At 43.0% G+C, this 24,104-nt stretch overlaps 1 protein-coding gene across 2 annotated transcripts in view; it reads left to right on the top strand.

Annotated features, from left to right (window-relative positions):
* ccnd2a (cyclin D2, a) overlaps positions 1 to 24,104 on the top strand; it is a 209,481-nt gene that overhangs the window by 173,064 nt on the left and 12,313 nt on the right. The window contains exons 1-3 of one of the 2 annotated variants that reach the window (XM_023972196.2): positions 15,668 to 16,084; positions 17,475 to 17,690; positions 21,024 to 21,183. In XM_023972196.2, coding sequence (XP_023827964.1) covers positions 15,890 to 16,084; positions 17,475 to 17,690; positions 21,024 to 21,183 — 571 coding nt within the window. In that variant the 5' untranslated portion in view covers positions 15,668 to 15,889. Of the gene's footprint in view, positions 1 to 15,667; positions 16,085 to 17,474; positions 17,691 to 21,023; positions 21,184 to 24,104 lie in introns of those variants that run through there. The other variant, XM_070435262.1, reaches the window with a different exon arrangement.

The raw sequence follows: 24,104 nt of genomic DNA, 5'->3' as shown, positions 1-24,104 counted from the left end.
AACTTACCAATTTAAACAAATTTAGCTGACATGGGCTAATTGGATGACTGTCAGTGACTGACATTACTAACTCTTAAAGGGATACTTCAGGATTTTGGCAATGAGGCCCTTTATCTACTTCTCCAGAGTCAGATGAACTTGTGGATACCATTTGTATGTCTCTGCGTGCAGTTTGAAGGAAGTTGCTAACTAGTGCTAGCACAATTGCTAACTAGCGTTAGCTACTATTGGCTCACACCACCTCACTTACTTCATTAAAAAACATATATATATATATTTCACCTTTATTTAACCAGGTAGGCCAGTTGAGAACAAGTTCTCATTTACAACTGCGACCTGGCCAAGATAAAGCAAAGCAGTGCGACAAAAACAACTGCACAGAGTTACACATAAACAAACGTACAGTCAATAARACAATAGAAAAATCTATGTACAGTGTGTGCAAATGTAGAAGAGTAGGGAGGTAAGGCAATAAATAGGCCATAGAAGTGAAATAATTACAATTTAGCATTAACACTGGKGTGATAGATGTGCAGATGATGATGTGCAAGTAGAAATACTGGGGTGCAAAAGAGCAAGAGGATAAATAACAATATGGGGATGAGGTAGTTGGGTGTGTTATTTACAGATTGGCTGTGTACAGGTACAGTGATTGGTAAGCTGCTCTGACAGCTGATGCTTAAAGTTAGAGAGGGAGATATAAGACTCCAGCTTCAGTGATTTRTGCAATTCGTTCCAGTCATTGGCAGCATAGAACTGGAAGGAAAGGCGGCCAAAGGAAGTGTTACATGGACACAGAGACATACAAATGGTATCCACAAGTCCATCTGACGCTGGGGAAGTAGATAGAGGGCCTCATTGCCAAAATCCCGAAGTATCCCTTTAACAATAAGTAGAGACCCCGACTGAGTTCAGAAAAAAAAGGTTTGGGGCCCCCTAGCAGCTCATGGCCGGCCATGGTTGAGGGGTTCTTGGAAAGGGGAGGGAAGAGGAAATGGGGGAGAAGAGATGAAGGAGGAGAGAGAGAATCTTGAAAAGGGGAGGCTTGAGATGGGAAAGGGGATGCCAGAGAGGGGAGAGGGAAAAGAGGGCTAGTGATCAATCAGGAGGTCTAGGGCTCTGACCTCTGACCTGCTGTGAGAGAACAGGATGCCACCATGGTGAACCTGTGAGGGCTCAGGCATTTAAGACCCTGGGACCCAGCCCAAGCCTTTCTCTATGATGAATGGGATGCTAGCATGAACACAAATTGCCCCGTAATAATGACAGACAGGCCTATAACCAAGCATATAACCTAGCCTGCTAAGAACAAATAGAAATGGATAGAATTATAGAGAGAGAGATTGAAATAGCGAGAGGTAGACATACAGCTGAGGATTACCCTACCGGAGGGAGGGAGAGAGGGAGGGAGGGGGAGAGAGATTGATTTACAACAGAGAGAGAGCGCAATGCTGGCGTTTTCTCCCCACTCTGCTGACCCTGGAGCCGGTGTGAGGGCAAGATTCCAGAGGCCCCTCAGCAGCAGCTCCGCCCCAACAGACAGACAAGCAGCCAGGAGGGCCTGTAAGTCATCCAAGCCCTCTCCCTCTCTCTCTCTCTCTCTCTCCCTCTCTCTCTCTCTCTCTCTCTCTCTCTCGCTCAAGCCCTGGGAACTGTTTACACTTAGTACTGCTGGCTCTTCATATAGGCTAAAAACAGCTGTTTGGTTCACAGGCTGATTCAGCCAGAGCGCCAGCCTCCCTTTTCATAGCCACGGCATGACACAGCTTGGTAGATCTCTCCTCTGTGTCCCCCCCACCCGTCCCCCGTCCCCCAAAACAACGTGTCCCTCTGTCTTTGAGGAAACACATGTATTATATTAGTCCTGTGGAAGGCAAGGGTCACACTCCTGTCAGTAATTGAAATTATGTATGCGCTAACGGGATTACAGTGGCCCAGTGATTGAAAGGTGACCCTGCTCCCTTGTTCCACTGCTGGAATTCCAGAGGTAATGGATCATGAAAGGAGGCCTCTTCAGTACATGTAGACAGGCGGAGGAGCAAGGCAGGAGGAGCTAGGTGGAGTCAGAGTCGCCTACAGTTTCACCCTCCTCACCTCATTCTCAGTGTTATTATGGGACACTGCCCAGAACCAGTTATCATTCCGCTTGTCCCTGTCCCTCAGCCCTCAAGACCCAGGCTTTTGATCTCCGTCCTGGCCATGAAGTCATCACAGTGGGCCAATCAAACCAATTTGGCCCATTTCTGGTAAATGGTAAATGTCATTACTGTTTTTTTTTTACAAGGTGAGGAAAGAAATGGTTAAGCTTCCAGATGGTGCTTGACAGGTTACCAACTCAATTAACACAGACCCAATGACACCGGAGTCGTTTTCCAGCAGAGCCATGCAGGAGATCATATCAGCCCCCATTCACAAATCTGATTCAGTAAACTGTCATCTCTACAATTCTCCTTTAGTGCCTTATCTGTTCTCCAGGTAAAATGTATGTTTTTGTTGATGTTCATTACTGTAGCTTTTTAGTTGAGAGATTGTATTGCATTTAAAACCTTTTCGACATTGGAAGCGGTTCTGATGCCTGTTCTTGTGTGAGATACTGATACTGCACCGTGATGAACTCTGTCCCTGGAATTGTTGCATGGCTGCTTGAGCTCGGCATTATCAACATGCCATAGCACACGCTCTGTTGGACTCTTTGTGAAAACCAGCCTGGGAGCTGGGCTCAATGCCTTTTTGTCATGCTGAGACAGTTGTCCGGTGAAGCTATGGCAGATGTGAGGAGAGCCCATCCACCCCTACCTACACTGCCTCCATGTTCTATAGCAGGGGTATTCAACACCATATGAGGTCCGGGGCCTGCTGGTTTTCTGTTCTAGCTGATAATTAATTGCACACACCTGGTGTCCCATGTCTAAATCAGTTCCTGATTAAAGGGTAACGATGAACAAATGCAGTGGAACTGGCTTTGAGGTCCAGAGTTGAGTTTGAAAATTCTATTGTATCTTTATTTGTATTTATTTTTATCCCCAATTTTGTCATATCCAATTGGTAGTTACAATCTTGTCCCATCGCTGCAACTCCCGTACGGACTCGGAAGAGGCGAAGTTCGAGAGCTGTGCATCCTCCATAAACACAACCCCGCCAAGCCGCACTGCTTCTTGACACAATGCACGCTTAACCCGGAAGCCAGCCGCACCAATGTGTCGGAGAAAACACCGTAGACTTGGCGACCTTGTCAGCGTGCATGCGCCCGGCCCGCCACTWTAGTCGCGAGAGCGCGATGGGACAAGGACATCCCGGCCGGTCAAACCCTCCCCTAACCGGGACGATGCTGGGATAATTGTGCGTCGCCTCATGGGTCTCCCGGTCGCGGCCGGCTGCGACAAAGCCTGGTATCGAACCAGGATCTGTAGTAACGCTGCTAGCACTGCAATYCAGTGCCTTAGACCGCTGCGCCACTCGGGAGGCCCGGTTCTATTGTATCTTGATGAAGCAATGCAAAGTGAATTTTCCCAGGAAAAAATAGGGGGAGAAAAAATGTATGTTTCCCTGTGAATGTACAGGTAACTATCAAAATAATGGAAACACTTGAGTAAATGAGGGATACAAAGTATATTGATAGSAGGTGCTTCCACACAGGTGTGGTTCCTGAGTTAATTAAGCAATTAACATCACATCATGCTTAGGGTGATGTATAAAAATGCTGGGCAGGCCATTATTTTGGCTACCTTGGCTATGCCCCCATAGAATGCCCCCATCCAAAGGGCACGAGAGGTCACTGAATGGTTTGATGAGCATGAAAACGATGTAAACCACATGTCATGGACGTCTGTCATCAGATCTCAACCCAGTTGAACACTTCTGGGAGATTCTGGAGCGGCGCCTGAGACAGCGTTTTCCACCACCACCAACATAACACCAAATGACGGAATCTTCTTGTGGATGAATGGTCTTGCATCTCTCCAATAGAGTTCCAGACACTTGTAGAATCTATGCCAAGGTGCATTGAAGCTGTTCTGACTCGTGGTGGCTCGAACACCCTATTAAGACACTAAATGTTGGTGTTTCCTTTATTTTGGCAGTTACTTGTAGGTATCCTTTGATAAATATCTACTGAGACTTGGCATGGGACCAAAGACAACAAATCCCTCTGGGCCACGAAAATCATTCAGGCCCAACTCGCAGGGTGATAATGGGACATTGAAGCAGCCTGTGTGTGTAAGCTTTTCATTCATAATTTGTTGAGTATGAGGAATAGGACTCACTAATTCATGAAACATCTTTAGAAGTTGTCTCAAACCGGTAAAAACACATGTGCCTCATGAAGACATTGAGAAGCAGAACATGTTGGCTGAGGTTAAGAGGTGGAACAAGTGCAACTGCAATCATAGACACAAACTTAATGTAATCAATGTTTGATGTTTTTATAGGGTGCGGCAAGAAATGTAGAGGTACACTTATTGTGGGAGTCATTGAATTTCAAGGCATTTGTTCATTTGCAGTTTTCCTTTGGTGGAGAGAATTGTCTWATTAATAAAAAATATATTGAATAGAACCACATTCTCATACATAAGATAAAAGCGTAACATACATTGAATCATTGAAGACTTTGTGSTTATAAAGTGGGAAAACTAAACGGAGGCAGACACAGACACAGCAGTTTTAAGTGAGGGTTAAAGATTTTCTTATCAAAATGGCGTCTTAGGAAGCGAAGAAGACAGTACGTGGCGGAGAGGAAATGCATGCAGCAGGGAGGGGTGTTTGACTCTTCACGCTGCTCCTCTATTGTTGTTGTTAGCCCCTTGCTGTTGTGACTGAGGTACCGGCAGCAGTCGTACACACCCTGAATGCTCTCTTCATCGTTCACACAACAGAATTCCAGCCATAACGACCTGTCCTCTCTTGGAAATAAACCCAAACACAGTCATGGGCCTGGCGGGGGGCAGGACATTTTCTGGATGGACGCCACTCACCAATCAATTCAGTCACTTTGTGGAGGAGCTTGCCACTTTATTTGTAGATAGGAGATAAATTGCCCTTTATCATTGGATGGCGACCTATAAGATACAACTTCATTGTGGGATGTAGATCTACACTACATTCAGAAAGTATTCAGGCCCCTTGGCTTTTTCCACATTTTGTTACGTTACAGCCTTATTCTAAAATGTATTCCGTTGTTTTTTCGCCCTCATCAATCTATACACAATACCCCATAATGGTATCACAATACCGCATAATGACAAAGCATAAACAGGATTTTWGAAAATACCCTTTACTCAGTACTTTGTTGAAGCACCTTTGGCAGCGATTACAGCATCGAGTCTTCTTGGGTATGACGCTACAAGCTTGGCACACCTGTATTTGGGGAGTTTCTCCCATTCTGCTCTGCAGATCCTCTCAAGCGCTGTCAGGTTGGATGGGGAGTGTTGCTACACAGCTATTTTCAGGTCTCTCCAGAGATGTTAGATCGGGTTCAAGTCCGGGCTCTGGCTGGGCTACTCAAGGACATTCAGAGACTTGTTCCAAAGCCACTCCTGCATTGTCTTGGCTGTGTGCTTAGGGCTGTTGTCCTGTTGGAAGGTGAACCTTTGCCCCAGTCTGAGCTCCTGAGAACTCTCGACCAGGTTTTCATCAAGGATCAATCTGTACTTTGCTCCGTTCATCTTTCCTTCAATCCTGACTAGTCTCCCAGTCCCTGCCACTAAAAAACATCCCTACAGCATGATGCTGCCACCACCATGCTTCACCGTAGGGATGGTGTCAGGTTTCCTCCAGATGTGACGCTTGGCATTCAGACCAAAGAGTTCAATCCTGGTTTCATCAGACCAGAGAATCTTGTTTCGGACAATTCCTTCGACCTCATGGCTTGGTTTTTCTCTGACATGCACTGTCAACTTATATAGACAGGTATGTGTATTTCCAAATCATGTCCAATCAATTGAATTTACCACAAGTGGGCTCCAATCAAGTTGTAGAAACATCTCAAGGATGATCAATGGAAACAGGATGCACCTGAGCTCAATTTCGAGTCTCATAGCAAAGGGTCGGAATACTTATGTAAATAAGGTACTTCTGCAAAAAAAAATTAAAACCTGTTTTCGCTTTGTCATTATGTGGTATTGTGTGTTGATTGATGAGGAAGAAAAATGTATTTAATCAATTTTGGAATAAGGCTGTAARGTAACAAAATGTGGAAAAAGTCAAGTGGTCTGAATACTCTCCGAATGCACTGTATATTTTGGGATGTAAGTCTATATTTTGGGATGTACATTAGATAATGGAATTCTGATCTGTTGCTGGATATTACTGGAGGGACCTCTTTACTTTAATTATTTAATTATCTCCCCCCTCCTCTCAGCTGTTCCTTGCAGGGCCACGCTGACTGAGTTAGTGCCTGTGCTGTTATGGGTTCATTGGGCTGGTATGCGGCAGGAATCTTTGGATCAAGGTAATTTCACACTGTTCAACATTTTCCCAGGCTGTTAAGCTTCCCTTTACCTTTGTGCCACTCGAAGAACGAGATAAGGAGTGACACATGTTGCCATTAAACACACACAGCATCCCTGCAGCACCCAGGGCTGACGCCACCAGCGGGGCAAAGGAACGACTTGAAAGACATGGGCTGTAAATGATCTTCTGACACTCCAGTTTCCCAAAAGGATCAGATTATTGCAGCCTGTCCAAGTGTGGGACGGTGTAGTGAATTCATGGGGGGTACTGTAATAATGATGAAGGGAGTTGGATTTGTCATTGCAGAGGTCCAGAGTTTTGGGAGGGAGGCCAGGCAGGCGGGGCTGTCGTTTGTCTTTATCAGATACATTGAAGATAAGAAGGTGTGTTCTTATTGTTCTTCTGAATAGTTTTTTATGTATATTAAAGTGTGTGCGCGTGTGAACGTTTGCGTGAACGTGGGTGTGCATCATTTATGTCTACATCTGTGCCAGTGTCTGTATTCAACCAGCAGCACGTGTGTTGTGCTTCTTTTGTAATCTTCCCAGACTGTTCCGTGTTATTATTAGATATACCAGATGAGTCAACACCTGATGGGTATGGATGGAAAATGAGAGGGGTATAATTGTTTAAGTAATCTAGTTATTCTCTACTATACCCAGGTCCTGCTCTCATGTACCATCTGTTTCTGCTGGAGACCTCCGGGGCCCTAACCTAACCACACACACTGCATGAAGATGGTGCCCTTACCCACTGTGCGTGCGTGTGTGTGTGTGTGTGTGTGTGTGTGTGTGTGTGTGTGTGTGTGTGTGTGTGTGTGTGTGTTGGTGGGTGTGGGCGTGCGTGCGTGCGTGCGTGGCGTGCGGTGCGTGTGAGGTTGTCATTGCATTGGGAATCAACAATGAGTTGATGACAATGAGCCCATCAACCCTTGAAACCCCAAGACTATCTGTTTTAAAGTCAATAAGAGAGCCTCTTAAACACAGCTGCAGTCAGAAAGGTTTCTGTGAGACATGACTGCTACCTTATTCCCACCTTCTCAACTCGTGGAGAACACATAGTTAAACTTTTCATGTTTGCAATGCTTTTTGTCCGTTTGACAAATATAATGTCAATAGGCAGCGTTTTTCTTTGTTCCCAACAGGGAGGGGTGCATGAATCATACATTAAACATGATTCGCATGAATGCCTCACTCAGAGACAACAGTTCTCTTTCTGGGCAATTTGCAGCAAGTGTCAAAACTGGGTGTCTCTCAACTTGAATGCAAATATCTCTCCCTACTGTATGCTGTATGATCATGATTACAGTTGACGTGTTTATGAATCATTGACTTCAATTCACATAGTTCAATATATTGGTCTTTAGAGACACAAAATGGCATTACCTCCCAGGGGATTGGCTGCCAGTCATTCCATCTGTCTCTCAATCTCTCGTTCTGTTTGTCTCAAACTGACATCTGTCTGAGAGAACATATTGAGGACACATCGAAGTATGAAATTTGAAGGCCATACAAAGTTTTCACTCAGACAATAAAGGGTAAGTATTCCTTGTGAAGTAGCCATTGGGACAATCAGTTCATTAGGGCACACAACAGAAAATGTTTTAAAAGTTTTGCAACAGACAAGGAAAATGTGTGTTTCTTATTGGACAGGTCCATGTAGTCGCTCCCTTTTTGAGTCTGTTTTCTTCCATTTGGTATCTAATGAACACTACCCATTGGACAGTACTGCATGACAATAAATGTTTGGGATGATGCACATTTGGTTTGTACATGCAGGTGGACATATTCAGGATGTTTTTACTCCCTCTGGACCAACATTCCAAATTGCCAGGAATCAGGAGGGCCGCCTTGTGCAGAATTACACCGTGAGGGACACAACCTGCCCTCAGAGAGTCCTTGCATTCTGTTTCAAGGCCCCTCGGAGCAACAATGCCTTCGTTCTTATGTGTGGGTTGCAAAGGAAGGGAGGGAAAAGCTTGGGCTCTGGTATAGTATCAGTAAGCAGCTGTTGCATGAGTGACAAACTCAAGGGCTACCGATATGAACATGGGAAAATCCTAGGGAAGCAGGGGGTGAAGACAAAGCAGCAGACCAGCCTCTCCACTCAAAAATGTGCTGTTGTGTTCTTCTACAAGTGTGAGAAAGAAAGGAAAACCTATACTAAGTATCCTCTGGACGGCCAAGGGAATATTTACTGTCCTTGTCAAACTGTACCCCAGATCTTCCTCTCTTCTCTACTCCCCAGTTTTGATGAGTCATTGAAAGGTTGTTGGTGGAGTTCAAAAGGTAGGGTCAAGCATGTGAGAGAGGAGGGGAGAAGGAGGGAGGGAGGGTAAAAGAAAGGTAAATGAATAGCAGACTGGCTCTTCTCTGTTGTCGGAGAGAGGGTTTGGCTGGCTGGTGCTGTACAGACATCCTTATTGTCTCTCCCATGCAGGTAGATCAACACCAACTATGTTCTCTCTGTGTAGACACCCATACGTCCCTCAACGCGCCGTCAGCAACCCCTTTGATAGATTCTGGCTGAATGCAAAAAGGTTGCTTTGAGTTATTAATGATGCTTTAACTTGTGTTTTCTAAACTTTTCAAGAGCTGTTTCTTTGACTGATTTTCTTGCTTTGAAAACGGAAGGGAAGAAACAAGGCTGTTTTGAATATTTGTTGTATGACAACCGAGAATAGGCCTACAGTTACACGTTGTTAGTTTTTTCTCTTTGTTCGTATCTTGATTGTGTCTTTTCCCAAGCTTTTTGGGGCACCTGCTAATATTGTAATATCAGTCATATGTTACAAGGTCCAGACTAATGCAACTTTATAACCGGTTGTAACCACCCCCACATAGCATATGAGAAGATCTGAAGCGTGTACCTCTGTCTGCAGCATCGATTTATCTCTTTAACAGGGAGGGTATTCACCTTGCCCCAAGACGTGGAGGGATGACAAATAAACTTTGTTCTTTTGCTCTTGCCCTTGTTTTTTGGACATAATGAGATAAGAAATAATTATTGTGAGGACATCTTTGCATAAAGAATGTCTGAGGGAGTCTACAGCCCTGGTCATTGGTGCCAAAGTTGCAGTGTAACGTCAGTAGTAGAATGGTGAGAATAAAACACGATTCTGAGACCATCCCACAGGTGCTTGAGCTTCCAGAGACAACCCTCATGAACTTAGTAACTTGGTTTCTGAAAGACGTCCAGAGTATGGAAAGGGGTTGAGAATGTAGTCTGTAGCGTTTGCTTATCAATCCATTATTGCACGTACTTATTCCCACTAAATAGTCCTATGACTGGTGTGTATATTCTGCAGGAGCTGGCTCTCTAGATATCCCTCCTGTCCTCTCTCCATCTGTGTGGTTTGAAATAACTTGTCATCCTTTATCCATTGCTCTCACATATAAACGCAGGTCTCCTTTGCTGTGACGTTATGCCATTCCATCTTTGAGAAATGCAGTCGAAAATAGAATCAAGTCAAATGAATCTGTTTGATTGAATCAAACATGGATGCATGTGTTCCTAATCTAGTGTGTGAGGTTTAAAGTAGAATATGTGGATTTTTTGGTGAAATGCGCAGGGTTGTGTGGTCATGCGAGCTGAGTTATGGCTACCTGGCTTTCTGATTCTGTCTGTTATTGTCCAGGTAGCCTAACAACTGTACTCTGTCTGTATTCTACGATTAGACGAGATACAGGACATTGTTATCACCCAGTAGTATTGGCACTTCTTTGTTGATCTCAGCAATAACATGAATGATCATTGGAGCATTGCATACAGCCGGGGAATTATGGTATGGATGGATCTTTTGTTATTGCTTTACTCAGACATCTGCAGTTGTTCAACCACAACAAAATAACCGAGGACGAGCTCAGTTGTGAGCTTTGACCAATGCGTTATAAGAAAATGATAAGCATGCATAAGATGTTTTGAAATGAAACATGTAGTGAATATAAATGATAGCATATTTTGTAGCAAGTGATCTCTCATGACCACCTAACATGCAGTGTTACTACATGGTTGTTACTACATGGTAGTAGTACTTTATTATATTTTGTTACTTGTATGCGACAAGCTAAGGAGACTTGGGAGTTATAACAGATGTTCAAGCTCAGGTTAAGGCAGGAAATGGTTTGCATTACTTTGTAAGTATAAACAAAATAACTTGCCTYATAAGGTTCTGCTTTATAGTGCATAGATGATATTTCTGAGATGACAATGTCAGGGGAGTTCCTAGTGTTAAAACGTCATAATTAACTATTTGAATGACCTTGTATAAGTAAGAGTGAATGGTGTGTTTGTTTCACTAGTGTATTGTTTTGCTGTTAACTGTTTTTCAAGTCAGCCAGTGTGGCTGTTACTGAATGGTGAACAAATGTTAACATGGAGTGGGGCAGAGTGGTTGAACCTCCTATTCATTGGAATTAACAGTGTATGCACATGGTTTTTGTCATTCAGCATTTCTGACCCTGTCATGGTTGATTTATGGTCATCTTTTTTACATCAACAATATGTTATATTTATTAGGCCATTTTTGGGGAATATTTTCTCCGCTTTACAGTTGTCACATGTAACACAAACCTTTTGTGCTGTTTTTATAACAACATAAACAGTAAAAATGTTCACACCAGGCCAAAAGTGTGGAATAAGAGAACAAAAGCTTTTTCTATAAATAACATTAGTATATATCTTAATTTAGGAAATGAATTAGTGAACTTTATTCATATATTATGTTATAAATAATTAAATGGTTTAATWTTTTTAATATTCAATCAACCGATTCTTTAAATACTATTAACAAGGTTATCAATAACATTTCCACAGTCTTTTAAAAATAGTTTCAAAGATAAAGCATAATAAAAGGACAAATATAATATATATGATTTGTACCTACAGTCTGAAAGGATATAAAGGTATTCAAACCAAGAACCTACATAGTGGATTTGCCTCTTTCTGCCTTTTTGCCCTCTAATATGGTATGTGAGACAAATCTAGTTACGGGTTCCATTTATTTGATTGTTTAATTAAAAGTGAAAAACTAAATGTGTTTTTTCCTTCGTGTTAATTATCTGCTTAGAAAGATGTTATTTGTCATTGCAGAACTGCATTAATTCCAGCTTGTCGCTGTAGCACATAGCTGCAGGTGTGTTAGAATGATCTCTAGGTATCCCACATTTCACATGTTTTTCAAAACATGCTTCTATCACATGTCATAATTGGAATTCTCTATAAATCAGCCAACTTTCACACAGCCTACTTTAGTAAGATTGTGGAAATGCTTCTTTTTAGAACATCTTTTTCAACCTGTTTGATAATTATTTTGTAGTACTTTCAAATATAGTTCCATGTAAAAGCCCAATCAACACATTATGATTGTTTCATTGCTGCATAATTTATCTGTAAACATGCTCACAGGGAAGATAAACAATGTCAGAAATATGTTATAAACTGTTGTTGTAAAATTATCCACTTTTTATGAATTTGAAATTATAACATATGGTATAGAAATTCTAGATGGTTTTCACTTCAAATATGTTCATTTTCTGAATTGTGAACATAAAAATGTTTATTTTTCTTTTGATTTCAATATCCTCTTTTTTCAATCTAATTTGTTTGAAAGGAGGCAGAGACTCACAACCTATAGTTTAGGCTACTGCTGTCATTTGTCGAGCATTGAAACCTTAAACTCATAAAGTTCCTTCCTGATAAAAATGCCCCTGTCTGTTTGTTTGACAGAGTTTTAAAAGCATCTTAATTCTTGTTTTGGTCAGCAACCTACTTGTGCTTTTGGTGCGCAGCCTAGCCTAGCCCAAATGCTAGCATTATCTTCCCATTATTTCAAAACCTTATGTAGGGCTGTATCATGCCCCTTTGAGTGAGTGAACGTTGAGTGAGACAAACCATTACAGTCACACTATGAGGTGAGATATCTTTTTAAACCTTTTCAACTCAGAATAAAGTTCAAAACAAACGTTGCATTGCCTTGTGTGTGCGTGTGTGTCCCATTTGGATATCATGTTAATTGCATGCATCCGGGAAATAACATGCGCCTCCGCCCAATTCTGCGTTTGACGCTCAGCGCCTGTGATGACGTCATTACTCCGCGAAAATACAGCATGGTTCTTTCATACTTCTTCCAAAGTCGATAATGCTGCGGCAAAACTTTTGTCTTTGTTGGAATATAGGAAATGGGCTCATTTTGCTGTCTTTATTTGTACCTTTTTTTAGACATCTGCTGTCTAAGTAATTGATATTAAAAAGTAATTTCTGATGACAGTGACAGGTGCATGAGCAAGTCATGAGATGCAGGCATTCAGAACATGAACCGCCTTGAATAAATCACCGTTATGAAAGACGAATATATGAGAAATAAGTTGAAATATGCATTTTATTGGGCATTATAACAAATCAAATGCACTTTGCCATCCGAGGATTTGGTTGAGACGCGTGGCCATCAAATAGTATCTGTCCGGTCTGGTGAGGTGGAAACTTCCATCGGACATGATTGTGGACATGTTGGCTCAATTTTACTCTACTTCTGCATAGTTTATTGCATCCTATGTGAACCTTCGCGATCAGTCATTATGGCGCGGATGGGTTTGCACGATGTAGAATTTTGATTGCTTATTCTGTTTCTCTGAGGGGAGATTCATTTACCATAGTGATTCGTTGAGATGCGTCAGGGACTGGAGGAGCAGGGGGGAACCCCCTATATACACTGCTTCCACACAACGAGCAACTTGCTGGATGTGTTGGCTGGTAGGCTAAAGCCTAAACTATTCTTCATTGAAAAACGTCCCGTATTGTCTTTGATGCCTACTCAAACGTTGTCATTTTTGTAGTCCAAAACATTCCAAAAGAAAGGGAAGATTTTAATCACTCAGTGCCTCATTCATGTAGGCTAGTTTTTCTTGTTGTTGATGGTCATAACAACATAAAAGGTTGTCATGGAACCAATTAAGAAACAGCTGGGTGTTTTGAAGATGTATTGCATGACAACCAATAATAGAGTTACGTGTTGTTCGTTGCGCTTTGTCCTTATCTTGATCATGTCTGTTCCCAAGCTTTTTGTGGCAACTGCAAATATCGTAAGATCATTCAAATGACACAAGGTCCAGACTAATGCAACTTTGTAACCGGTTGTAACGTGTAACCATCCCCACATAGCATGAACAAGTTTGTAACGTGTAACCATCCCCACATAGCATGAACAAGTTTGAAGCAGGTGCATCTGTCTGCAGCATCGATTCGTCTCCCTAACATGGAGGGTATATGGTATTCACCTTGCCACTTCAGACGCATCACCCCTCGCCCACAAGACGTCGGGAGATGACAATGAACCTTTCTTATTTCGCTCTTGCCCTTGTTTTTGGGACGTAATGAGATAAGAGCACGTTTAAAAAAATTGCGGCAGGCCATCGTTGCACGAAGAATGTCCTTTTACTGGTGTGTATATTCTACAGGAGCTGGCTCTCTAGAGGTCCCTCCTATCCTCTCTCCGTGTGTGTGGTTTGGTATAGCTTTTAATCCTTTATCCATGTCTTTATCCTATAAGCGTAGGTCTCCTTTGCTGTGAAGTAACATTTTATCACGGAACTAATTAAGAAACAGTTGCCTACTTGCAGCCGATGCTATATTTCTCTAATTTTTGCGTAATAAACAAGTTATAGCAATTTTGATCAATATTGTAGTAGCTTATAGAACTGCTTTATACTTTTCCAAGTCAAATTGTTTTTTAGTTTCAACTTTAAAACGCGTGTGAGGTGGTGGTTTCATCCATATGTAACGTGTTGCTTTCCAATGTTTTGTTGCTTGATAGTTGGATATCATTTTACGATGTCACTCTATCCTAGGGGTACAATAACATCCGCTAATCGTGTGAATTGATAAATGGTTATTGCACGAGTTGGACAGCCCTGGTGCTCCGAAGGTAGCCTATGCAATAAAAGTCTGCCCAGTAACAATCGGCAAGCCTCGGTCGCACGCAGAATACCTATTGGCTATATGCAAATTGTGACAAGGGGAGGAAACAATCTCGAGACAAAAAATGCTCTAAAGAATCATTTCCTAGTTCTCTTACAAGTAGAAGAACAAAAGTGTTGCCATTCAGAATGATAGAGAGACCCACTCGAATGGAATTTTACAACTTTGATCGCACCGGGAGACTGCCCCCTATGCATTTGAAACACAATCAATGCAGGATAGTCTAGTTGACCCATCTTTGGGGGTAGTTTATTATTAGAGGCAAGCTTAAGCTTTTTTTGACAAACTATATCAGATCTGCTTAGTGCTCCTCCAAGATTACATAGACCTATTTAACTGATCTCTATCAAGGCAAGATTATGGTTGCCTATAATTAATTCTGACATGGGTCCTATATGTATCTCTTTCTGCATATGAGTGTTATGATCACAACCTCAAAAATAGGTATTATATGTATATATTAATACATACAGTTGTCCAATACAGGGCATAGGCTGTCATCGTGGTGTTATCTATAAAATAAGTTTGTCGCAACAACGTTTCTATGCTGCAATGCATTTCCTAGAACGCTATCTCATTCAACCACATGCGTACGACTTCTGCTGCTATATAAAATATACTGTATATGGTATACCTGTGTGTGTGTGTGCGTGTGTGTGTGTGTGTGTGCGCGGGCGTGTGAATGTCGGCGAGTCTGCGCGGGCGTGTGTATGCCGGCGAGGGAGGGAGGGGAGGGGGCGACTATAAGTTCATTAAGTTCATCAGATAAAAGAGAAAGCAAATGAACAAGGATTAGTTTTGCTTTTAATAAACTGAAATGGAGAAATAAGATTATCCTAATGCATGTTTATAAAGTTGTACAATTGGAACTATTACTATATATTCCTGCATGCATAGCCTACATGCTTCATCCCCTATGAAGGCAGAGAAACTGTTCCCTTGACGAGTTTTAACTCAAGCACTTGCTGGACTTATGTATGCATACATGAACATTGTATAATTAATCAATTGATATAAATATAGACTTTTATCCATGTGAATTGTCTCTATTTGTAAATTTGACGCATGTGTGGGGGTGGGGTTTTGATTGTGGTCATATAGATTTTTATCATGATAAAATAAATAAATATAAAGTATATAGTTGTAAAGTAAAAGTGTAGCCTAGAGAAAAGAGTAACAAATGTTTGATGAGAGCATGTTGCGTCTGGGCAACTGCTCTACATAATGAGATTTGCGGCTTGCGTCATGGTCAGTAAAGGCAGGCTTCAAACGTATCCAGCCAGAAGAAAGTAGAAGTGAACTGTGGGGGAGAGGAAAAAGTTCGCAAGGAGAGGCAGGACAACTCTTGGGAGCCCTGCAGTCTCACTTTATGCCTCCAAAATACTTTCTTTCCAGTTTATTTGTATCTAGCAATATTGCTATAGTATTTTCACAAGAATAACCCAACTTTTTAAAAACTAAAACGACCATGGAGCTGCTTTGCCTCGAAGTGGACACCATCGTAAGAGCTAGTCCTGATCCGAATCTTCTGTGTGATGACAGGGTATTACAAAGGCTGTTGACCATTGAAGAACGATTTATTCCACAATGTTCTTATTTCAAGTGCGTTCAGAAAGATATTCAGCCATTTATGCGGAGGATGGTTGCGACTTGGATGCTGGAGGTTTGTACCGAAACACTTCAACTCTGTAGGCTATTTCCGTGCCTACGACTCATCTCAAAACACTAACATCGGACTTTTCACTGTCATTTTGTCAGGTTTGCATGGTGTGAGAAAGAGTGTTGCATATCACATTGCCAAATAGACAATCCTGATAGCATATAATCAACTACTCGTATTTATATGATTTTATTATCTAGCATATTTGAACCAAGTCACTGACGATTTTGATAGAGATACATAGACATGTGGTTACAGTGGTGTATATCACCAGATAATATTGTTCTTTGCATATGTCTGATCTAGGAAAGGTGCCCTGGATTATTTTGTTATGTTTTAGATTGCCAAAATATTTCCATGCACACGTATGCAGTTAATCCTTGCCCTATTCTAGCCTATATTCTAACGCCATGTTGGTTTTTATTGGAACTGTTGCAGTTTTAATGACGATTTTACAGTGTCATAAACGCTATAACAGCAGTTGAAACGTGTCCGAAGTGAAAGAGCAGTGTCTAAACTACATAGTCATAATTGAAAATAATCCGAAATATTTAGCAAACATTTTCTATTTATTTTTTAAATGTCGTGTCGCGGAATGGGCGCGGGCCTATCTGTTCCTCTGGTCTCCGCATTGAAGTCCGTCACCCAGGAATTAAGTTAGATTTTTTACACTTTGTTTGACATAATCAGTTTGGAATGGTCTGAAAAGAAACCCAACCGTCTGAGCTTTATTTTCATCTAAGAGGTATTTGACTAGGATTCATTAAAGATTTTATATTAATTTAGGAAAAAATATTTCGACCTGGCGGTGACGCACTCGAGAGCAACCGCATGCTACTTCGTTTTAAATTTGACAATTATTTCGCATTGAACTTCAAATGACATGTTTATCAATTGTCGGGTCTGATGTGAAAGACATTGGTGTTCATTATGATGTAAAAAGGATAGATGTAGACAATTTATTAATATTTTTAAATATTTTATGAAAATATGACGAAGGAGAAAAAAAAGAGTTTCCGTATAGGCTACTGTGGTGCTTGGGTGTTTTTTGGCTGGAGTGATTGTGACTTGAATTCATTTCTTACTGAATGAACTGAAGGAAGGCGAGTGCATTGACAGCCTGTGCCGGAGACCTTTTTAAAACATAGAAAATAATCAATTTAGAATGTATTGATGATGTCGCAACAAACAACTCTGGGCTGGGCTCAATTCTTGGCCAGGTCCCAACGCGTTTCAAATAATAGATATGCATATCTGGCTATTACATTATTTCCATAATTTCGTTATGATTTTTATGTTTCACATGAATTGAACAATTGAAATTGTAATTGAAATAACTGGAATTTGATGATGCCAAATGCTGCACATTGTCACGAGTCGCCTCTCTCTCTAGGTTTGTGAAGAACAGAAGTGCGAGGAAGAGGTTTTTCCCTTGGCAATGAACTACTTGGACAGATTTTTAGCCGCGGTTCCAACCAGAAAGTGTAATCTGCAACTTCTTGGAGCAGTTTGCATGTTCCTTGCATCCAAACTGAAAGAAACTCGTCCATTAACTGCAGAGAAACTCTGCATCTACACTGATAACTCCATCAGACCACAGGAGTTGCTGGTAAGCAGTTGGTTTCTGCCAACAAAAATTATTCAATTTCAGATTGTTATTATGACATTGTCAACATTTATATGAAACTCATAGCTAATTGTTAATGTAATCAATGCTTATGCTACGAGCCATATCTCAAAAGCCACCTACATATATATTTTTTATATTTATTCATATTATTTTCTTGTAAAAAACTATGTTGGCCCTATTTACATGCATGGAGATTCATGGAGATCATCAGCAATCCTAGATTTATCAGCAAACCTAGATTCCATGTAAATCAATTGTTTATCTGACCATTTTTGGCCCCATCACTGTAGGACCGAGAGTGTTTGTCCCCCAAGAGCTCTGTAATATTGAACTGTACAGTAGGTTTTTGTACAGTGGTCTCCATCGCCATCTAGTGGCAAGTATTTGCAGTAGGTAGAGGTCAGTGTTGAATTGAAGCCAAGTTTTGGATCGAGTGAGTGATCTTCAGAGGCTGTAGTCTACAGAGAGGAAGTCTCACATTTTGATTGTCCTGGCAAACACAGTTTTGTCTTTAACCTCAAAAGTTTGCCTCGCTCAAGGTTTGACCTAGATGTCCTCACAGAATGGACACTGTTACTGTTTTTTGTAGATCCTGCTTCAAAAAGCACCTTTTCCAATGTGGTAGAATAAAGATGTTTATTACATGCATGCAATACTTTTTACATTACAATTCGGCATGAGATTTGTTCATTGGATGACTTGGCTGTAGGTGCTCACAGCAAGGTTTCACTTGACCTGGTGTGATCACATCCTGCTTGTTTTGGTTAGGGTTCTTTCTGCAGTCCTTGGTACCCCAAAGTTAGAGCCCTTGGCAAGGTCATAGGGTCATGGTGGACCAGACGTACCAGTTGTTAGATAGTTCACCCCCAAACATTTAAATAGTCTGTTTTTCACATCAGAAAAGTATTTCCTCTGCYACGTTTTATAAACATTATTTAATAAACAACAGTGAATCCCACTCATGATGTGAAATAAGTCACATATGATTCAGCCGTGGAGGCTGAGAGCTCAGGGCCTGCCTGGGCCTGGCCCGGCTCCTCAGTTGATTCCTGCAGCCAGCGGCAGTGTTAATTTAAGATGGGGTGCTGCTGATCCCAACGCTTTGTTACTAAGTAGGTATGGGCTGGAGATGCCAGCCATTCCCTGTGATGACAGGCCCTGGACCAGTTTATTGGCTAGGCGAGACAACCTCAGCAACTATCTATCATTAGTTGTCATTATATTACATGCTGACAGAAGCAGGATCAACATGAGGTGAAGAACTACCTTTAGCTGGGAACCGGGCTGGGCTGTATCCACCCATACTCATGTTGTTTAGGCCTGGGTGAGAGGAGAAGTGGTGCACCATGTCCTTGAGATGGTTTCATGTGGGCTGCTTGGGTGTGTTCACAGCCAGCTTCTCTATAAGGCAGTCTTTTGGCTCACAAATAGGCACAGGAAACAGGAGATCAGCTGCTCAGCCCATGTGATCGTTTTTTGGCCCCATCTTTGGTAACAATTTCTTGTAAAAGAAACCACAATGTCACCCAGAAGGTGTGACCCGGAAGCACTGCATGGAGGGTGTGTTGCAAAGTTCTCTCTCGCTCTCTCTCTCTCTGTCTCCTTCTCTCTCTGTCTCTCTCCCTCTCTRCCTCTCTCTCTCTGTCTCCCTSTCTCTCTGTCTGTCTCTCTCTCCGTTTCTCTCTGTCTCTGTCTCTCTCTCTCTCTGTCTGGAAAACACTGCGGAGTGCGGACAAGAGTTAGGTCGTAGTCAGGGCCATCTATCTATACAATTCCTAATTGAGTCCTTGAATTCTAACCGCAGAATCAAATTTGTCAATGGTTTCTTTCACAGCGGTATCTGTGGTATTGTTAAAAAGTGACACACTGAACCTTAGCAGTTTGCAACCGTTCTATGTAAGTTGATAGGGAAATGCAACACCTTGTGAAACTGAAGTGGGGATATCATAGGGAAGTATCATCTGGACGTTAAGTGCCGCTTGCGCCATCCAGTGTGTGGTCCCCTTTCAGAAGAGAGGAGAGATACAGTTCACCTGAGATTGGGAATGAAATGTAGTCATCGGTCCAGAGTTACCGTGTCATGGAGCTCTGAGAGCAGTTAATGGCTGCCACATTGGACCGGCGTCATCTCATGACTAAGAACCATGTGGCTCTCTGAAGGGGAAAATCACTAGCATCCCAGGTCCCAGGCACAAGGACAGTCGCAAACCACAAAATTCCTCCCAAATTAGTCACCAGCTTCTTCCGTTACTCACCCTTTCTTCTCTAAGACAGCGAGGGAACCGTACAATCAAACTAACCTCTCACCCCCCCCCCCCCCCCAGAAATTTAAACCATGTAAATTAAGCTCGGCCAAAATGTCATTGGCTATTACTGGTAGACATTGGGAAAGGGCGTTGAGGCTACAGCTCACAGTTGAAAGTTAAAGTTAATTAGGTCTGGTAAATCTGTCGCTTATAGTTATGTAATTGTTGCATTTTTTTATTTGAAGCATCTCCTTTTATGCTGTTAATGTCAAACATTAGGTATAGAGTTGTTTTGTCTGGGTACCTGGTGAGCTACACATCGTTGTAAATTAGCTCTGTTTGGCGTCTGTTGAACATTATCGAATACAGAGCCAGTGTCATGTTCATTTAGATGGGTGTAATGAGTTGTTAGGTGCCCAAGTAGCAAAGCGGCCATAACTGTGGCAAAATGGAATGGCTTCCAACAGCTAATGACGAAGGTAAAACCATGCTATCCTGTGCTAACCTATTTGCTGTGCATTTTGTCATGCATTTGTACATGTAAAATTGTACTGTGTCATTCATTCTGCATAGACAGTTGACCAAAAGGCCATATAGCTAGGAACCCATTCATTGCCTCTGTTGGCTTGAACATGTTAGTAAGAGCTAGTCTCAGAGTCCCCCCCCACCCCCATCCAATCTCCAGACCTCACAGGTCTCTCCTGAGGAAAGTCCCGGATGCCAAACTACTAGACGAATGTCGTGAGGTCACCTGCGTTCGGGTCGTTCGGGTGTCAGAGCTGCTGTTGCCTCAGCCAGCCTGCTTTGCTCTTTTTCCTAGCCAGGGAGAGTAATATAATAACGATCTTTCTCTTCTCAACCACTCCACCTTCTATGCTGGGTAGGCCAGGGTAGGGCAAGGCTAGGGGCTCACACAGGCAAAGAGAAAAGCCTGCCACATACAGTACAGCCTCCTCGGGCCTGGCTCGGTGTCAYCTAGGGTGGTGCCGTGTATATACAGAATGTTTAGCCTAATAGCCTCTCTCATCCTAACACAGTCTCTCCTCTCCCTCACTTTCTGTTTTAGGAGTGGGAGCTGGTGGTGCTGGGGAAGTTGAAGTGGAACCTGGCGGCTGTCACTCCAAATGACTTCATAGAGCACATTGTGAGGAAGCTGCCTTTGCCCGAGGAGAAGTTAGTGCTGATACGCAAACACGTGCAGACCTTCATTGCCCTCTGTGCTACAGGTACGACAGGAAACAATGTTGCGTTCTGTATTGTTACTAAAGTCTCTCTGGGGGACAATGATAACATTTGATTAGGAACATTTACTTTCTCAAAAGATGAGCCAATGGGGATGTGGGTTGCCATCTGATATCACTTTTGGCTTGCGTTTATTTTTTGGGCTCCTGAGCCACGTTTTGCAAGTCAGAGTGATAATGGATGTGCTGCCAAGTCAATTAGGTGCTGATGTCTTGCGTCAACATAGTTGCGGCTGTTGCAAAATATCCTCGTCTCCCCTTCTCTCGATGCAAAATCTAAATCCCATTCTGATCAACAATGACCGGAGGATCCCCATTCAGGTTGCTTTGTGGGCCCGTCATGCAGTGTCGTGACGCCTTATAACTCAAGTGAGATGTATTACCTCCTTGTGAAAATATGTGGGGTCTAGAAAAGCATGTGTCATGGAGGACGTGTATCTGTGAGAGTCTCATGTCCGCGTCCATCGTGTTTCTCTCTCCCGGCTGTGGCGTCTGGTACGGTCATGTTCTCGAGGCATGTCAGTGGCTAATAGAGCATGGAGTGACACTTCAAAGGGCAGGGGCCTGGTTTAAGGGACATTTGCGTGTTCCCGTGTGCTCCGCGACCGAGGGACGATCTGACGGGGGTGGGGACTGGACATTGTCTCCTCTGCTCTCCAGGTTGGATTGTTTCTTTAAGATCAAACATCGAGCCGTGGGAGTGACAGGAGATATGATCTGAAGAACTGGAGAGGAGGAGGAGAGCGAGAGCAAAAAAAGAGAAAGAGGAGGAGTATATTGTTCCTGCAGTGCCGAATAGTGAGGCACGTCATGTCGTCATCTCTCTCTTCGTCTCCCCATCTTCTCACGCCTCCCTACTGCTTGGGGGCATGATGACTTTCCCATGTTCAGGGAGTGTTTGTGGGGCAGGTTCTCCCAGCACACACCCCATCAGTATGGGGGGTAATGGGATCCAGAGCTGCATCAAGGCTTCCCTCTCCCTCCCTGGACTCCACCCCAGTGTCCCACCTCTGGCCCCACAGGAATGCTCCCTACACTCCTTTATGGGTGAGATCCATGTGGTGGTAGAGGAGTGTGTGTATGGATGGATGGAAGGGAGCTAGGGTGACAGGTCTCTAAACATTGCCACTTTTGATGTGGAATCCCTTTTCTGATTGTGCAATTGATATTGTATGTTGTGAAAGACAGAGCACATTGATGGTCTCCATGGGAACTGGCCAGAGTCCCATTGAAGACATGGAATTTTCCATCTCTCTCATGTTTCTCTCGTCTTTATCGCTCTTACTTCACTCTCTCTTCTGCCTCTCTCTTGTTCTCCATTCTCTCTCTCTTTCTCTCTCTCTCTCTTCTCTCTCTCTCTCTCTCTCTCTCTCTCTCTCTCTCTCTCTCTCTCTCCTCTCTCTCTCTCTCTCTCTCTTCTCTCTTCTCTCTTCCTACTCTCCTCTCTCTCTTTCTCATTTTCTCCTTCTTTCTCTTCTGTGCCAATGGAGAGATTACTGTGAGGAACGACTGTGTCAGTGATCGGACCTATTCCCAAAGCAACATTGTGCAAGGCTCCCAGTGCACTTTGTCCTTAATTGCTTCAATGAGGCCGTGGATATACATTTACGAGTCTCGTGGAGGAAGATGTCTTCCCGACGTCTTGTAGAAGGGAGCCTTGCTGCAGATAACTGAGATTAGCAGCAGGCCATTTTGTCTGAATACTCTCCTCAGAACTCAGATCGGTATCCAGGCAAAGAGTGAGTTGAACAATTTGTTGCATCTGAAGATCTCTGGGAATTCAAAACCCATTTTGTGCAACGTTCCCAGCCATAAATCAACTCAACTATCTTGTGAGAATCCTCCCTGAGAATCCCCCTCCAAACATGCTGAGAAGGTGACGCTGGAAGAGGAGGTTTCTAAGGCTTTGCTATTTGCAAGAGAGTTGACAAAGGATCACCTGGGGCCTCAGTATTTCATTTATAGAAGAGATTGAACTCACCCCCACCTCCACCCCCTCTTGTTGGGAAACTTGCATAAACCAAGCCTTCTGTTTTCAAGGGAGCAAGAGAGAGGAGAGGTGGAGAGACAAAAAAGCCTCTCATTTTAATGGTTCCTCTCTTTTGATGGGAAAGTTCCGTTCGAGGCACTCGGTGGGGATCTGGTCAGGTGGCGACGGCGGGCCAGGCGGCGCAGGCCGTTTCAGTATTAATTAATAACGCGGGAGGGTCCATTCAGCACTATGCAAATAGTCTAGGGCTCTGCTAGAGCCCAGGAGAAAGGAGACAAAGATCCGGCCCTACATTTCATATGCAGAAGCATGTAAGGGTCAGCACAGCAGGGGCACTCCATAGGAAACACCAGCTTCTCCCCAGGGCAGCCTACAGGATAATGGTGGAGAAACAAGCTCATTAAGGGAGATTATGGCCTCCTTCTTCCACAGAGACACCAAGCACTCCTTGCCCCCCCCCCTCCCCCTGGTCTCTTGTCCCATTCTCTTTCAATAGATATAAAGACGGGGTTGGCCTGAAACAGATAGGCCTGAACATGTCTGATGATAATCAGATCTATCCTACTTTATTGGAGTCATCCTGAGAAAGATCGCGCCGTGTGGTCAAACATGGTCGAGGAGACCTGCTGCAACATGCAAGGAGATGTGGCTTCGACAGCAGTTAGTGTGACCGTGACCTAAACTAGTGGGTCACGAACCCCTGAAGTCCACCCGGGTTATTAGGCAAGATGGAGTAACACAATGGATCCGTTAGACCCCATCAGGTTGTCAGTTAGCCTGTTTGGACACTCTTGGGCTCCCCAAGCACTTGATTAGAGTGTAGAATACCGTGTAAATAGGTTTCCGCTGTAGGTAGGGAGAGTCAGTCGTCAGCCCTCAAATCTGCCCTCTCATTTTCTTCCTGAATGCCTGTTGG

Source organism: Salvelinus sp. IW2-2015, linkage group LG26 (assembly GCF_002910315.2).
Source record: "Salvelinus sp. IW2-2015 linkage group LG26, ASM291031v2, whole genome shotgun sequence".
NCBI lineage: Eukaryota > Metazoa > Chordata > Actinopteri > Salmoniformes > Salmonidae > Salvelinus > Salvelinus sp. IW2-2015.
The sequence above is the reverse complement of the archived record's forward strand: the minus strand, read 5'-3'. Positions and strand labels throughout refer to the sequence as shown.